The following is a 16,404-nucleotide window of genomic DNA, read 5'->3' on the forward strand; positions in this document are numbered from 1 at the left end:
CTACGCTAGTCGGTAAGAGATAAAAATGTTTGCTGGGATACCAGACCTGAAGCGTGTTTCTGCTAGATGAGTGTAACTCACAACGCCGGTGAACCAGTGAAGTGTACAAGTCTAGCAGAAAAAGGTATCCCAGGGTTGCAACTCTGTGTCCAAGTGATGCAATTCCATATGCCACTGAACTATTGATTTCAAACAGCCTGTGAGCAACTTGCTAGGTGCAATCCCAGGTGGAATACATAACAGTGCAGTGACACCCTCGTTAACAAAAAAAGGGGTGGCAAGGATCGTCAGTGAAATGAGATTCCACTGTGCTAAAGGTTAAATTCTATAATCAACCCGCTGCAGAGTCTAGGTTGCGAAGAAACTTTGGACCGATTGTGCAGGAGCATCAGGGGCACTTAGCAAGAAATTCTACTAAGATGGCAAAATGAACATGCAGGTCGAGACTAACAACCATGTCTGAGCTCAAGTAGGTGCGAACTTCATTACGAGATGGCCACGCCAGCACAAAGAAAACAACCCTGAAGACTGCCTATCATATAATCCAATCCACACCAAGTCCTACGACTTGATTGCCGAAATTAATCAACCTACGCGGCAGCACCCTTGCCCTTCTTCTTCTGGATCTTCTTCTGGTAGAACTCGAGCTCCTTGCCTTCCAAAATATATCTGCAGAATAACAACACCCACGAATTGATTAAGTTGCAGCATGCCGAAAAGCCCGTCCTGCGTATATTAAGAGACTAGAGTTCAGAGAAGGGTATCGTGAAGACCGCAGAACTCAATCACTTCTCGAATTAAGAGATGAGCGGCTGCGTACCCGTCGGATCGGCCACACTGTCCGGGTCGAGATGAAATGCACGCAAGCAACCTTCCGCTGGCGAACTGGTCCTCCAAATGAGCGTCAAGCTTCTGGCCTTCAGCTCTCTTGGCGATCTTCCTCAACACATGGCTACTTTGCTTTTTCTCTTCTTCAGTAGTCTCAGCAACCTATAGTTTCAGTGTAACCAGAACCACAACAGTGTTAGGACATGAACTGTGCTACCATTGTTCGATCCTGTAATCGTTTCAATTGAATTGTACAGAGTCCGATGAAGCTACAGCTCACTCGTCGAGATTGAACAATACCTCCTCTTTCTTGACAGCGGCCTTTTTCTTCTTGCCGATTTCTACACCGTAGTGCTGACTGTACCAGGTACGGAAGGGAGCTGCATCGACCTGGATGATGGCATTTTTCACCAAGGTCTGAGTACGAACAAGCTCATTGTTGGACGCGTTGTATACCACGTCCAAAATTCTCGTCTTGCGGGTGACGGCCTCAGAACCCCATGAGAAATTTCCAGTATCCAGACGCAGAGCCCGGAACTTGGAGTTTCCTCCACGTACTCTGATACGCCTCACAGTCTTGTTGCTAGACAGCTTGGTCATGGCACCCTGCCTTCCCAACTCGTACTTGCGCTTCTTGCGCCATGACTTCTTCTTACCTCCGGTTGCCCGTCTCTTGTGAGTTGAATCCCTGGAGATACCTGCACAGAAGATCAACCTGATCCTATTCAGCGCCTAGACCTCTCAATTTTAGCCATACATCTTGCATCCCATACACGAGACAACACGTGCCATAAAACTTGCATTTTCAAATTTTCAAGATCAAATCATCGGGAAACCACTGAGAACCGTGAGCATTCCACTCCAAACATTCTGCTCGTGAACTCAACCACAGAGTACCGACAGCGGTACACCCAGGAATGCTAAACGCACTAATGTAATGATCAACAACCCAGACACATCCTTAATAAGAAAGCGTGAAAGAGGAGAATTAGGAACAGATCCATACCAGAGTTAAGCCATCGAAGTTAATAACAACTATGGATGGAAAATGCAAGAGAAAGTGGTGCAACAAGCACATGAAGCACAACAACCAGTGCCACAAAGCAACGAATTACAAAAACACAATGCGGAACGTACCCATTGCCGGTGCTGGAGCTCGTCGCTGCCACAGGAGCAAACGGAAAGGAAGAGTGTTGGAGCAGCCGTCCCGTTATTAGGGTTAGCCAGGACCTCATGGGCCGGGCGGGTGGCCCTCCGTTCCATCGGGCTGGGTAATCGCTCCCCACTTTCCCGACTTAGGGCTCCAAACCCTAATTGATGTAACCTCTCATCAGACAGAGCCCCGCAGGGCTTCTTCCCCTGTGTGTTCTCCAACATGGCTTCAACATTATGCCCTGGATGAATGACGTCATTTTGATAAATGTATGCGTGAGCTATTTCCTCTTCGTTTTCTTAATTTCGCTTCTCACGAATAAGATTTTTGTGTCTATATCACTTCTCCTTGTAACTTTTTTGAGAAACAGCTATTTTATACATTTGTATGCTTTTTGAATATTTGTAATTTTTACATATAAACCAAAATATTTAATATATAGTTAAAATAAATTTAGACATACAAAGTAATGTGGTATATGTATCAATGTGATATTTTTATACTAAAATCAGTTATGGCAATAAGGTTTAAATAATAAATATTGTAATTTATTGCATATATTATTTAATTAAATGTATAAATATATATATATATATATATTGTGTATAAAGTTTTAGTACAATAAAGATAAATTTAATAACAGAAGTAATTTATTTGATGCCAATTTTTAATAAATATTTTACAAATTTTTTATAAAGTACAATATTCAAATATTGTGATAGTGTTTTATAAATGTAGTCTAATAATATACATTTTGATATATGTAAAAAAATTATTTTTAAAATAAAAAATATTTTTTAATAAATTTATTATGAAATTTTTATTTTTATACATGAATATATATATATATATATAAAGCTTAAGGTAACATCTACTTAAAATCTTCTAATTTATTACTATTTATATTAATATAATTTCAATTGATGTTTTAAAAAAAAATTATCAAACTATAATATTTAGAAACTTGTAATATTAAATAATATTTTAGAACTATTACTTTGGCACCATTAAAAAAATAATGAAAACCATCTTCTTAATTTAAAAACATCATCAACAACACATCTTACTAAGCAACTTATTTATTTTGAATTTTCTTAAATGACACTGACTTAGATTCTAATTAGCTTAATTAACATAAGAAACAAAATTTACACATATTAGAGGCCTCAAAAAATATTAATAAGTTACGATCTAACCACCATTCTAATTTATATATCTATATTTACCTTAAAAATGATGCAATTCTATTATTTAAAGACACTCATATTTTTAAAAAAATCCATTTATTGATCTATTTTCTTAATGTTTAAACTATACTCTTAACCAATGCTTAGGAATTCTCTAAAGAAATCAATATGTATTTTATAATATTTTAAACTATTCTAGGAATATTTCTACAAATCTTCTTATTTGCACCTCAAGATCTTTTTAAGACATCTAACAAGACCTTTGTATTAAAGTCTTTATATCAAGCCAATAAGTTTTTGTGAAGTAGATACTCTTTAACTCTAAGACTCTTGCAAATTTAGTTGATGTAATTTGTAAAAGTAATAATTCCATCCAAAAATTAACTTAAATGAAGAAAATTTTGGAGTCTTACAATGAAGACAAGTTATTTTAAAGCATGACCTTAAAGTATCACCTTCAGATTTTTTAATAGCACCATAACTAAGCTAAGAATATTGATTTTTTCTAAGATACCTCAAGTATCTAAGGCTTCTAAAAGAAGAAAATAATTTGCTCATTTGTTTAATTAACAGAATTTGATAAATCCTATTCCTTCCTGCAATATTAAATAAAGGTGTAAATTACAACTTTCTTATTAAAAACCACATATCAATGCTTTAATTGGTCCATAACTTTTTTTTGATTATATATTATTTTTGATATGGCTTAAAATTGGACATATGATATATGTATGACAATTTATTATTTGTGTGGATACTTATCAATTTTTTACTTATTTCATTGCAATCTTAAAAATATTACTATTTTAAATAATCTAAATATTTAATTTTAATTTTAGTTTTATTTATTTATTTATTTAATTATAAATCTATAAGTCTTGATTCATAAAAAAATAGGATATGATAAGCAATTTAAAATAAAAAAGTGGAAATTGCTTCTTTTTTTTATTTATTATACAAATTTGTGAAGTTTTGGTTGCCATTCTTAAGTATCCATCTTAAGATTTGATATGAAGACACTTCTTAAATATGTAGAAGAATGTATGAAATTATTGAAGAAATATAGTAAACAAAATACAAGTAAGTAGAAATAAAAAATATTGCACATACAAGAAGATAAGTGTGGAATGAAATGCCTCTCACTTCCAACATTCTTTATTTATAGGAGGAGTTTACATCTATTGTATTTGAACTTCATTTATAATAATCTTCATTCTTCTTTGTTTCATCCAACTAAACCTTAGATTTTTCTTAACCTAGCCACCATATTAGTAATTTACTTTGAACTTTTTACTATTCTTTGATCATTAACAACTTACTTACGATGATATCTTTTATATAGTATCTTATTCTTACTTCAATAATTTAATACTCTCACTTTGCTATTGGTTAAAGGCTTTTAAACCTAATGTCTTTATCGACTTTTGATGCCTATTATTTATAAGTACTTTTATTAAAAAATTGGCAAGAATGTCTTCTATTGTACAAGTCTAATGTCTTCTAAAACTTTTTTTTAGCAAAATTGCATCCATTGCACCATAACTTATTGCCATATATTTTGCCTTCATTGTAAACCTTGCAATTCCATAAGATTGTTCCTACTCCAATAAAGAATACATATCTTGTTGTTGACCTTTTATCATTTCCATCTCCAACTCAATTTACATCATAATAACCATGTAATGCAATATTATCTCTTCAAAGAAACAATTTGAAGTTCAAATTGCCTTTCAAGTACTTCATAATCTTCTCAATAGTTATTTAATGAATTAGTCGAGTTTTTCATATGTGTTGACTTATAATATTCATTGCATATATAAGATCCATCTTTGTTCCAACTATTGTGTACATAAGTGAGCCTACTATTGCTTTGTATGGAACATCTTTCATTTCATCTTCAATTATAAAAAAACTCTTCATCCATGATCTTCATCAACTTCAAATTAGCTTCCAAAGATGTTCCAATGGACTTGTAGTCTTCCATTTTGAATTGTTTCAACACTTCTTTAATATACTTGCTTTGGCTTATTGTAATGGTCTTGTTATTACAATCTTTTTCAAACTCTACTCCTAAATAATAGTAGAGCTCTTTCAAATTATTCATTTCATATTCTTTTTTTAACTTTATCTTCAATCAATCTATCTTTTCCATAATATTACTCAATATGATTAAATCATCAGCATAGACAATGACAATCAATATGAATTCATTTGGTTGCATCATATACATGGAATTATCAACCTCATTCCTTATAAATCCATCATTCACAAAGAATGTGTCAATACGTTGGAACCATATTCCTAGTGATTGTTTTAGTCTATACAAAGATTTTTTCAACTTACAAATAAGGTGTTGTTTGCCTTCTTTGACAAATCCTTAAAATTGACCCATGTAGATGTCTCTTTCAATTTTTTATTTAAGAAAGTTGTCTTTACATCTATTTGATGCATGACAAAGTTTATTGCTACCCTAATTACAACAATGGTTCTAAAAATAGTAAATTTGGCTATAAAAACAAATATCTAATTAAAATCAACATCAACCACTTGTGAGTAGACTTTGGCAACTAATCTTACCTTATATCTCACAACTTTATCCATTGCATCTTTTTTGGTTCTAAATACCGACTTACAACCTATTAAAGATTGATTTGATAGAAGTTGAGTCAATTCTCATGTTTCATTGTCCATGAGTGATTTGTACACTTTTTCCATAGACTTCTCTCATTTCATAGCATATGTGGACTTTATTGCATCACACAAATGCAATGAATTAATAAAAAATGTAATATTGGCATGTTCTTTACTTACTTGAAGAAAGATGTCATTCTTCTATCATTCACCAAATGATTTTTATTATTTTTTTTTCTTCTATCAAATAATATATTTTTTTATTTGAAGAAAATTCATCTTGTTGCAATCCATGCTCTCTTCCATGCTTCTTCTCCTTTAAAGCTTGTATTTTCTTACTTAAAGATTGGTACTCCTCATCATCATTATCATCATCTCTAATATCTTTGTTGCTAGTTCTAGGAATTATAGAGGTCTTCTTCTTCATCTTCTTTATTTCTTCATCTTCATTCATTCCTCTATCATCTTCATTGTTATTATCTTGTTCTTTTTTCTTTATTGGAATTAAAGATGTGCCCACAAACACACCATTACTCCTACTTGGACACATCTCCAAGTACTCACAAATACTTTAATGCTTCAAAAATTTAATATTTTGACTTTTGATGATGATCTTGGTATCCAAATTCATAAGCCTATATGCCTTGATATCATCACAATATTTAACAAATACATATTTTATACCTTTTGCATCAAGTTTAGACCTCATACAATCTGATTTCTTTATATAAGCAAAGCATCCTAAAGTCCTCATATATGAAAAATAAGATTTCCTTCTACTCCATGCTTCTTTTGGAATCATTGATGTAAACATACTTATAGGACACTTATTCCTTACATACACCACATTCACCATGACTTCTTCCTAAAATTGAGGCCTAAAGTATTGAACATATAGCATACTCCTTGTTATCTTTATAATGATTTAATTTATTTTTTCAATAACTCCATTTTGTTGTAGAATGTATAGAGTAGAGGTTTATCTTGTAATACCTTGAATCTTCAAGAAATCATGAAAATACTTTGATAAGTACTCACATCCATTATTTGCATGCAATACTTTGATTTTGTATTCACATTACTTTTTCATAAGTGCCATAAAGTCCTTAAACCTTGAAAAGTACTCATTCTTGGATTTGAAGATGAAAATCCATAACTTCCTTGAAAAATCATCAATGAATGTGATAAAGTACCTTGCTCCTCCATTTAATAGTGTCCTCATCAGTCTACAAATATTTGAATGTACAATATTTAATAACTTTCTCATACATGTTGCAACTATACTTAGAAATGATGCCCTTTGTTGTTTGCCTTGGATACAACCTTCACAAGTAAGAAGCATGAAATTATTCCATAATTGTCTAAGATTCAAGTTACTTACTATAGATTGGAATTCTTTCATGCTATTAGCATTCAAATGACCAAGGCATTAATGCCAAATGCCAAATTTGTCTTGATCATATCAAAACTTAACAAATGTGGCTACTTCAATTCCATTCACCTTTTTATATTTAATAAAGTAGAGATTGAAATTTCCATCCAATGTCTTTACAAAGCATTTATTATTATCAAATTGAAACTTATAACTATGTGAAACTAATTTATTCACCGAAAGGAGGTTTTTCTTAATCTTGGGTATATACAAGATGTCTTTTAATTTAATCTTCTTGATTTGTCTTCTCACAATAATCTCTATAGTAGATTCTATTCTAATAGCTTATACCATGTTATTATCTTCTATAAAAATATTTATTACCAATTTTTTTTATAAATATTAAATGAACACTCATATAGAGTCATGTGCTTGGTGGCACCAAAATCAACAATCCACTTAGATATGGTAGCCATGGACATGCTTTCATTTGCAATGAATACAAAAGTATCTCTTCAAAATTATTTATGTATATTATTGGCACTTTCTTTATTTATTTATTTATTTTTGTCTTATAGCAATTTTATGTAAAATGACTCAATTTTCTACAAATGAAGCAAGTTTTCACATTGCCATATTGATTAGAATAGTTCTCTTTGCCTTGTTTTGAAAAGAAAGCTAAATCTTCATTTTGAGGTTCTTTCTCTTTTCTCTTAGTTACTTCATAGGCAAATCTTCCTGTTATACAATCCATTATAAGTTCTTTTAACTTAATGGAGTTTAATGCCACAATAAGGTTGTTGTAGGACTGGAGAAGGTTCATAAGCAAGGTCATGACAATATCACCATCTTCCAAAGGCTTGTCAACAATTGCTGATTGATTTGCAAGAGCCATTATCTTATTAACCAGAGACATGTTGTATTCATCTTTTTTCATCTTGCATATTAAGTATTTTCTCTTTGTGAAAATGATATTAGACAAATTCTTGCTCTAATATGTGTTGCAAAGGTTCTTCCATGCTTCTACTAGTCCTTTACAAGAGATAATATGAGAAAAGTGTGCATCATTCAAATTAGTGGTAATTATGCTAAAAGCCTTCTTTTCATATCTTTTGAAGTCCTTCTTCTCTTTAATATTTGCATATATGCTTGGAGGCTCTTCACTTTTATCTACAATATTCCAAAAGTCCAAAGATGCCAACAAAAGCTCTATTTTGACCTTCTAATAGTAGAAATTGTTCCTTTTAAACTTTTCCATTACTCTCAAACCTTCATCCTTAGTAAAAGCCATATCAAAGAAGAATTTTATCAAAAAATAATAAAAAAATAGAGTCTCTATGTGTTCAAAATCACCAAAACAATTTTATACTAGCAAAATCTCAAAATGCTTTCTTGTGAACAATTGAATGTTTTTTCATTCAAAACACTTTTAACTCAAGTTTTGAAGCTTCTAACAAATATTTGTACTCCAATGAACCTTAATATCAATATTTTTCACTCTTTCAAAATAGTTTTTTTACAATACATACAAGATAAGTGAAACAACTTCAACAATATAAAAAGATACTATCAAGGTCTTTATATAAGGTCTTAAAGTCACAATCATAGGAGTTAAGAATCCACAAAATAATGTTATAGATGTATAAGGTCAAAATCAATACTTCCTTTTGCCAAAATATAAGTTTAGATCTTATAAATCCTAACATCAGCAAATACCATAAGATTTATTCTACACAAATACAACCACTAGAGAATGACATCAAATTACTTGAATAGCACAACGAAGTGTGTGTAGATCCATAATCTATTGAAGAAATACAACAAAAAAAAACACAAGTAGAAATTAGACACAAGAGAAGTGTGGAATGAGATGTTTGTCACTTCCAACACCTTTTACTTGTAGGAAGAGTTTACATCTATTATAATTAAACTTCATCTATAATCATCTTTTTTGATTCATCCAATTAAACCTTAGATTCCTCTTAACTTAGTCACCACTTAAAATCCTAGGCACGCCATTAGTAACTTTCCTTCAATCTTTTGCTATCCTTTAATTATTAACAACTTATCTAAGAAAATATCTTCTACATAGTATCTTATTCTTACCTTAACAACTTTAATAAAAATCATGTTATACATACAAACAAAAATAATTATATATTTTTTATATATAATTATAATATATAGATATTTTTTTATAAAATTCAAACTCAAATTTTTTCTCCAAAAAATCCATTGTAGAAAAACACCACTAAGATTGATTATCTCACTTTAATTGACTTCACCATCATTTATTTTCATAAACAACATAAAGCATATGAATCGACCTTAGATGGAGGGCTTTGAATTGAGACAACCTACACAAAAAGACAAAAAGAAAAAAAGTAGTGACAATAATAATAATAATAACAATGTAAACAATAAAATAATAAAGAAAAGCAAAATTCCACGACTTTGCGAACTCAAGTCCACGTGGACATCCAAACGAGACAGGTTTGTGCTGACTCACGTGCCACGTGGACCTGCACTGCCGTTGTCGTCGCGGAATCCCCCGCCTCCTCGTCCCTCTCCACAGCCCCGATGGCGCCATCGCCGACGAGAAGGGGGGGATTCCAAGCCCTTCCTTGCCCGCAAATTTCCCACACCACATTCGGGCATTCATTCTTGCATTATCGATCTTCTTCTTTTTTTTATAAAAAATTGTGAGCGGTGTGGAGGATTCCGTAGCTTTCAAGGTTCGGAACAGGGAGTATTATTATGGTGGTGGTCCAGTGATCCAGGCAGGGGGGCGCATTCGGGAACACTTGGTTTGAGTGCGCGGTGCTGCTGGTAATTCCCTTTGCGGAGATGGCGGGGGAGACGATGGAGTTCGAGGTTAAAGGCGGGCTCCTCTCTAGGGCTGCACGCTACTGGAAGATGGGATCCGCCAGCTCGCGCAAGGGCCTCCCCCTCTTGCTAGCATCGCCGCTTTCTCCCAACGAGTGAGTTGTTTTTCGATTCCCACAGTCCTTTGCGTGGCTTTCCCAACATTCGCGTCCCAAATTTTCTCCAGCTCGCCCGTACCGTGTTGAGTGATTCTATAGGCGTGGACATTTGGCGTTTCTGTATTTTGGGTGACATGGTTTGGTGACGAGGTTTCGGAGCATTGGAATTAATTATAGGCTGAAAACAGCTTTTTTAGAATTGTCGTAAGGCCATGCAGCGATTCTTCTTTGATCCTCAGAATCTCAGCTCGCAATCTGCTGGCCAATGTGAAGAATTGTGCTGCTAGAATGATTTTTTTCGGCTTTTAAGGGTTGTGTAGTGTGCTTCGAAAATTTTCTGTCTTCATCTTATGTCTTGCAAATGAGGAAGTGGTGGTCATGATGAAGTACCCTAATTTCCAAAAGTTGTCTTGCTGTACATATGGCGATTGTGTAAATACTAGGTGTTCGAGCGATTTTAGAGATAGTTTAGCTGACTTTTCTCTGACCATGGCTGACGAACTTGAATTAGAGTAATTCATCTCAAATTTATTGGTCATGTTTACCCGTGCTGGTTTTGATGGTCAAGGGATGAGACTGGCCCAGTGGAAAAGGTGGTGGATGTTATGAGCATCACAGTAAACCAACTGCTAGAGCACCTTCATGGTGTCACCAAATATCTGGACTTTTGGCAGAAATTATCGGAGGTGATATTCTTGTCCTCCATTTTCCCGCATTCCATTAGAACTTACTGTTTCATTTTGATATGCATTTACGGCAATCAGTTCCATTTCAAATTGGGCGCCGTGAAAGCACATATCCTTAAACGCACTTTCTGTGTGTTCAGCATATCACAAACATCCATTCTCGATTCCTCTAGTGCACCGTTGATTGTTAGAGCAATTGGTAGCGTGCTGGATGTGTGAAGAGCAGTTTCGACGAACCGTGCTGTGGTTGAGAGTTTCTATTCGAAAGCTGACGTTTGGTTTTATGGGAGGCAGGGCGAGGATAACGAAAAATTGTCGTTTATGATGTTTGAAAGGGGACCGTGGGCATTTTTTCAAGGGATCAAGTTGTTCATTCGAGCATCCTTTGTAGAGGCTTCCCCTGGGAAAGAGCTTATAGCAGCAGCAAGTGCTCGTATCTCTGAGAGGGTTGCTGTTCTTGCAGACCTGCGCGAACGGCTTGCTACTGTCACTGGACAGGTAGGTGTCTCGCAGTACCATCAGTTGTCTACAAGGGTCTAACAGGAATTTTTTGCGACTTGCCCTGTGCCTTTGTCGGAATCGACCAGAGTTTCTCTTTATCCTTGCTGTATGAAAGGCTGGGCAATTGATTGGGTCGTGCGATAGCTTCCAGATGGTGTTCCCAGTCACATACTTTATAGCAATGCTGAACATCAACGGAGTCTTAATCAACTGATATTTTGTGCGGCTTTTTGTTACTTTTAGGTGCATATAGAAGTGGATAAAATGGGGGAAAAAGTAAGCAACGGGCAGAAAAGTCGGCTGGCTTCCTCCGAGTGCACAGTGGCAGTACTCAAGGCTCTCTCTGTTTTAGAAGGAGGATACCGGCTACCACAGGCAGGTGGCTTTACTGTTTCATCGTTGTCACAAATCCACGCTGGCCATTGCTTCTTGTCATATTTGGAGGATTGATAGTTGCATTCGCTTCTACTCATGTGTTGATTGAGCAAATCATGTTTTGTGACCAAATCTCGCAAGTCTCGTGTTTAATCTGTATCTGCCTGTCATAATATTGAACAGGGTTCTTTAGCTAGAGAATTGACACTTGATTCTTTTTGGCAGAAAGATTATTACAATCACGGTGTTTTATCACAAGCAGTAACAATTGTTCTGGACTTCGAAGAGATACCAGATATACTTGCATGCCGGCTGGAATGGTCAAACAATGAGCTTGACGATGCTCTTAAATTAGTCTCTGATAACATGTGGAAACTACAAAACTTTCTGGATACTGTGGTAAGATTTGGTTAGTCTCTCAGTACTGACACTCTAAAGCCCAGGCCAGATCATGCTAGGCAGCTCCTGCAGTAACGTTTATCTCTGAAGTAGAAGTATTGCAATCGGGGTGGTTGGAGTGGCTAATGCATCCATTATTCTTTTCCAGTCTTTTTTCTTTTTCTTTTTGAAGCGCTTTTCTAGTATTTTGTCAGTGCGATTGGCTAGGGTCATATAAATTATTTGGTATGTGTGCCTGAACACTTCATATATTTGGATCCTGCAGAGTTGATTAAAGAGCTTTCATAACATACGTTCTATTTTTAGTTCTTCGTTTTTAATTTTTTAATTTTTTATTGTTTGGCAGATGTGGCAATATCGGCGGCCACGGAAGGTAGTGAGAAATTGGATACAATATACTGGGGGTGCACTCGGATTAGGAATAGTATCTAGTTGGCTGTTCCGTCACAGCCGCTTAGGTGGCAGCAGCGATCTCGACCAGTGGACTAAAGAATCTGTTCAGGCTGCATCTAGTTTCTTGGAAGAACACGTTCAACAACCGGTATTTTTCTTTTACACACTACTATGTGTTCTATGAAGCGTTAATCTACTCCTAGATCGGACATGTTGAAGTTCTAAATTGCAAATCGTTATTTTGCATGGCGATTCACCAATATCTCTTGTACCTGTGATTTATGAAACCAACATTGTAAGAATCTGGGTAGAAGAAGGCCGTCATTTTCTAATAAGCGGGGCCACTTTTGAAGCGTTTTTAAGTGCGAATCTTACTGTGACAGCTTCAATCTATCAGAGACGATCTATTTGACACTTTTCACAAGAGACATAGAGTTGGGCATGAACTTGGCGACGTGCAACTTACAGCTGAATCTTTGCACAGGTTAGACCTTTCATATGACGATTTTTGGATTCTTACGCCTTAAGTGCCCCTCTTTCCAAGAAGTCTCCCTCTGTTTGGAACGCTAGTATTTAATACACTTCACATGGATCGAAATGGTCGGTGGTTGTTCTAAAAGAACTCTTTAGAATGCTAAGATTCCTCTTTTTGAACAGTCTGTTTGTGCATATAGTGATCATCTCTTTGCGACGCCATTCTTTTTCTATGTGAGTTTCAACTCCTGAATTCTTTTTTTGTGGTTCACAGGATGTTGAAGGAGTTTGTGGCACAAACCAAAGGTAATGCTGCAGCAGAAAACTCGTCAGAGCAACAGTTAATGGAACTCATGATGAGCAGGTATTCGTGTGATTTGGTTTGATGCGGGTGTACATTATTGGTCACGAGAAAATTGATATCTTAGTGGGTTCGAGTTTTCAGTTCTGTCGCTTATCGTATGGGTTGTTGTTTGTCTAGGACTTTTATTGTGTTTATTGAAATATTTATTTGCAGGGTCAAGCTTTTATGTTTTCACTTTCCTTATTCACGTGTTTAATGTGCAGATATGAGACAGAATTAACTCACCCCGTGAGAAACATTTTTGGCGGAGAACTTGCTAGAGCTCTGCTTATCCAGGTTAATTTTGCGCCTCTTTTGCTGTTATTGCGAACTCTAGTTTCAAAAGAAATATGAAATGATTTGTCACAAAGCGCTTTGAAATTCATTTATATGTTGAACGTTTAGCTGGTTATCAGAACATTCGGTCTGTTAAGACTACGATGTCATTGGTAAGAAAAATCAATTCTTTGTGCTTGTGCGCTTCATTCATTACTTCTGTTACGTGAAATTATAAGTGACCTGTAGCCTGCATCTCTCTTTGTGCTGGGTAGGAAATAAAGGTGCAGCCAAGAGCACCAATTTCTTATTGAGTGCAACCAGTTAAACCTTTTTTCTTTACTAAAATTCTTATGATAAAAAACAAAAAAACGAAAACTATTTTGTGCAGGTGCAAAAGTTGAAGCTTGATGTTGAAACGTAAGTTCTTTTAATCATTTCTCTTCATATGCACACATGTACTCCATCTTTTTTGATTCTTCAAATTGGTTATGTGGATCTTTTATACAAAAGGTCGTGGTCCTTGAATCATGTTTCCGTTGGCATTCATTTGTCAGCAACCACTTTTAGTTGTCAAGGGGAAATGTTGGTATTATTTTGATCCTTATCATTGAGAGTTGTCTGATTTCTCGCAGGGCGATGCTAGACCTTAATCAAATTTTGCGTGCAAATGAAATTAACTTCGCGGTGTTGGCAGCTATGCCGGCGTTTCTTGTTGCTCTCTTCGTCGGATGGCTTTTGAAGAAGCCATTCACTGAGGTATGTTTACAAGATATCAAGTTTCACATCTGTTACACCAGGTAAGCTAACAGGCTGTTCTATGATCGTCTGAAAATAATCCCAAGGAACTTGATACGTGACAGTGTCGTTGATGTAGGATGTTAAAAGGGCAGAAGGACGTGGAAGGAAGGCTCAGCTGCTTCGTCGCATGCTGATGGTGAATGTTGAGAATGCGATTATGACTTTTCAGATGTGTGTGGATGAAGACCAGGTTAGTACACAATGTATGTCATTATTTCATGAGTCTAACTTTTTCCTTACAACAAGACCTCACAATGGACACTTACAAACTGTACTTTTGATCGTTGTTCAGGAGGATGCATTTGCTCAGTTTGGAACACTCATATATTCCCTTGATCGGTTACACAAGGCCGTCAAAAAGCCTGCTATAGAATCTGGAGAATGGTCAAGGTCAGATCCAGTTTTTGCTCTTTGTAGAATAACACCGAAGCTGAGGTTTCACAGCTGTATGGATCTTCTCCTTGGAGGAATTCATGTATGATCTGTTTTAAGTGAACTTTTATCGTAATAGTTTGCTTCAGATATATTGTTTCAGAGTTCCATTGACTAGTATACGAAAGATATTGACTCTCCTTTTCAAAGATTTATTCTTGTACCCTTGTTATTCAGTTATAAGAAATATTATAAGGAACAACAGCATTTAGTTTTAGCTTTAAGGTACTTTCGTCTCAACTCACACTCTGCAACTTTTCGCTTGCAGTTTGGAGAAAGACATTGTCGAACTTGCAAAACCAAGGCTATCCACTTACTACAAGCTTGCGATTGCAGGCCGCATGGAGCGCGTTTACGAAATTCTGGTGCCTATGCCTAAATTGAGGTAGACTGTACACAGTACAGTGTGAATATGAGAAATAAAATTAATTGCACTTTTTTCCTATTTTAAATTCACTTGCTTCTTTAGTGTGCTACGTCAGTTTTTATCAAATTTCACTCCACACTATATCTTGAATTAGACCCATGTCTACTTTGTCTTCGTGCGTGAGCTCAGAGTTATAATTGGACACTGATTACCATACTTGGTTCAAAGGTGAAGAAACTTATTACTGAATGAGCCCAATCTTATAAGCTCTTTTCGTCCCGTCTTTTCGCCTTCTTTTTCTTTTCTTTTTCATCATCTTCATCTTTCCATTTCTCTTTTCTTCTCTTCAGTGTTGTTTTATTATTTTCTCTCTCTCTATCTATCCTTTTATACATATATTCATATGTATAATTTTTTAGCCTTCAATGCACAAGTAGCTGATCAGAATAACTGATCAGCCGCACGAGGGTTTTGTAATGAGCAATTTCATGTGCCTGATTTTGATTTATTCAACGCCGATGGTGAAATAAAGCAACATGTTATTATATTTAATATCGTTATTATTACTAAAAGTCTTTTCACATGCCTTAATTGAGAATGGGATGTTAGGTTGATACGATTGTATCTCTAGTTGTTAATGTAGGTGGGAAAAAAGTTGGAAAGAATGGGTAAAAGAAAAGAGAACACGAGTAGAGAGTTCACGTATATTGGATCATTTACCATAATTTTTGTCATTGAAGTCGTATTATCAGAGGTTTTCGATTAGAGCAAAATTATTAACTTCATGTTTGGTGGATGAGTTGGTCTTTGATTTGATTTACGTATTTTACTAATAATGTCACCTAATTTTGTGATGATTATCATTTTCAACACATACTGCTTACACATATTTCTCCTGTAAGTACATTTTACATTAGTTTCATGTCTTCACAAGTTGATGAAGCTCCTTCCGCTAAAAGAATAAGTCAAAATGAAGAAGAAGAAAAAAAGCTACAAATCAAATCAAATATTCTTTATCAAAGAACTTGAAGTAAAAAAATCTTGAATTATAAATGATTTAAATTCTGAAAGATAGGTTTATCGCTCAACAAATTTCAGTAACGAATTTCAGTAACGAATTTCAGTACAAGTTAGAATTTTGATATTTTTATTTTTATCTTATTTTTTCTGTTTTTATCTTATTTTTAAAAATAAAAAATGAA

The 16,404-nt window shown here is 34.9% G+C and overlaps 2 protein-coding genes across 4 annotated transcripts; one reads left to right on the forward strand and one right to left on the reverse strand.

Moving 5' to 3' along the window:
- Window positions 1-460: 460 nt before the first annotated feature.
- Window positions 461-2,000, reverse strand: LOC112275267 (small ribosomal subunit protein eS8z). The gene is made up of 4 exons (XM_024505500.3): window positions 1,966-2,000; window positions 1,129-1,526; window positions 821-990; window positions 461-669 (listed from the first exon to the last, which is right to left on the reverse strand). Exons 1-4 carry the CDS (start codon window positions 1,967-1,969, stop codon window positions 591-593), a joined length of 651 nt encoding a protein of 216 aa, XP_024361268.1. The 5' UTR covers window positions 1,970-2,000; the 3' UTR covers window positions 461-590.
- A 7,792-nt stretch (window positions 2,001-9,792) lies between these two features.
- LOC112274684 (protein DGS1, mitochondrial) lies at window positions 9,793-15,287 on the forward strand. Of its 3 annotated transcripts, none has more exons than XM_024504353.3 (14): window positions 9,793-10,152; window positions 10,724-10,841; window positions 11,136-11,339; window positions 11,586-11,721; window positions 11,947-12,116; window positions 12,463-12,657; window positions 12,893-12,993; window positions 13,258-13,347; window positions 13,551-13,623; window positions 13,994-14,022; window positions 14,238-14,361; window positions 14,480-14,593; window positions 14,696-14,793; window positions 15,104-15,287. In XM_024504353.3, exons 1-14 carry the CDS (start codon window positions 10,019-10,021, stop codon window positions 15,222-15,224), a joined length of 1,707 nt encoding a protein of 568 aa, XP_024360121.1. In that variant the 5' UTR covers window positions 9,793-10,018; the 3' UTR covers window positions 15,225-15,287. The 3 variants fall into 3 exon arrangements, with proteins under 3 accessions (XP_024360121.1, XP_073386436.1, XP_073386437.1); XM_073530335.2 differs by having other exon boundaries at window positions 15,172-15,287; XM_073530336.2 differs by having other exon boundaries at window positions 9,822-10,152; window positions 11,177-11,339.
- Window positions 15,288-16,404: the final 1,117 nt, after the last annotated feature.

This window comes from Physcomitrium patens, chromosome 22, assembly GCF_059467195.1.
Source record: "Physcomitrium patens ecotype Gransden chromosome 22, ASM5946719v1, whole genome shotgun sequence".
Taxonomy (NCBI): domain Eukaryota; kingdom Viridiplantae; phylum Streptophyta; class Bryopsida; order Funariales; family Funariaceae; genus Physcomitrium; species Physcomitrium patens.

Excerpts from the sequence above, each read along its gene's own strand:
- LOC112275267 (XM_024505500.3), bottom strand. Across the intron at positions 991-1,128 it reads CCGCTGTCAAGAAAGAGGAG|GTTGCTGAGACTACTGAAGA; the intron begins GTATTGTTCAAT and ends CTGAAACTATAG. Across the intron at positions 670-820 it reads CAGTGTGGCCGATCCGACGG|ATATATTTTGGAAGGCAAGG; the intron begins GTACGCAGCCGC and ends GTTATTCTGCAG.
- LOC112274684 (XM_024504353.3), top strand. The coding sequence starts at position 10,019 with ATGGCGGGGGAGACGATGGAGTTCGAGGTTAAAGGCGGGCTCCTCTCT. Across the intron at positions 12,994-13,257 it reads ACAGCTGAATCTTTGCACAG|GATGTTGAAGGAGTTTGTGG; the intron begins GTTAGACCTTTC and ends TGTGGTTCACAG. Across the intron at positions 14,794-15,103 it reads GAATCTGGAGAATGGTCAAG|TTTGGAGAAAGACATTGTCG; the intron begins GTCAGATCCAGT and ends TTTCGCTTGCAG.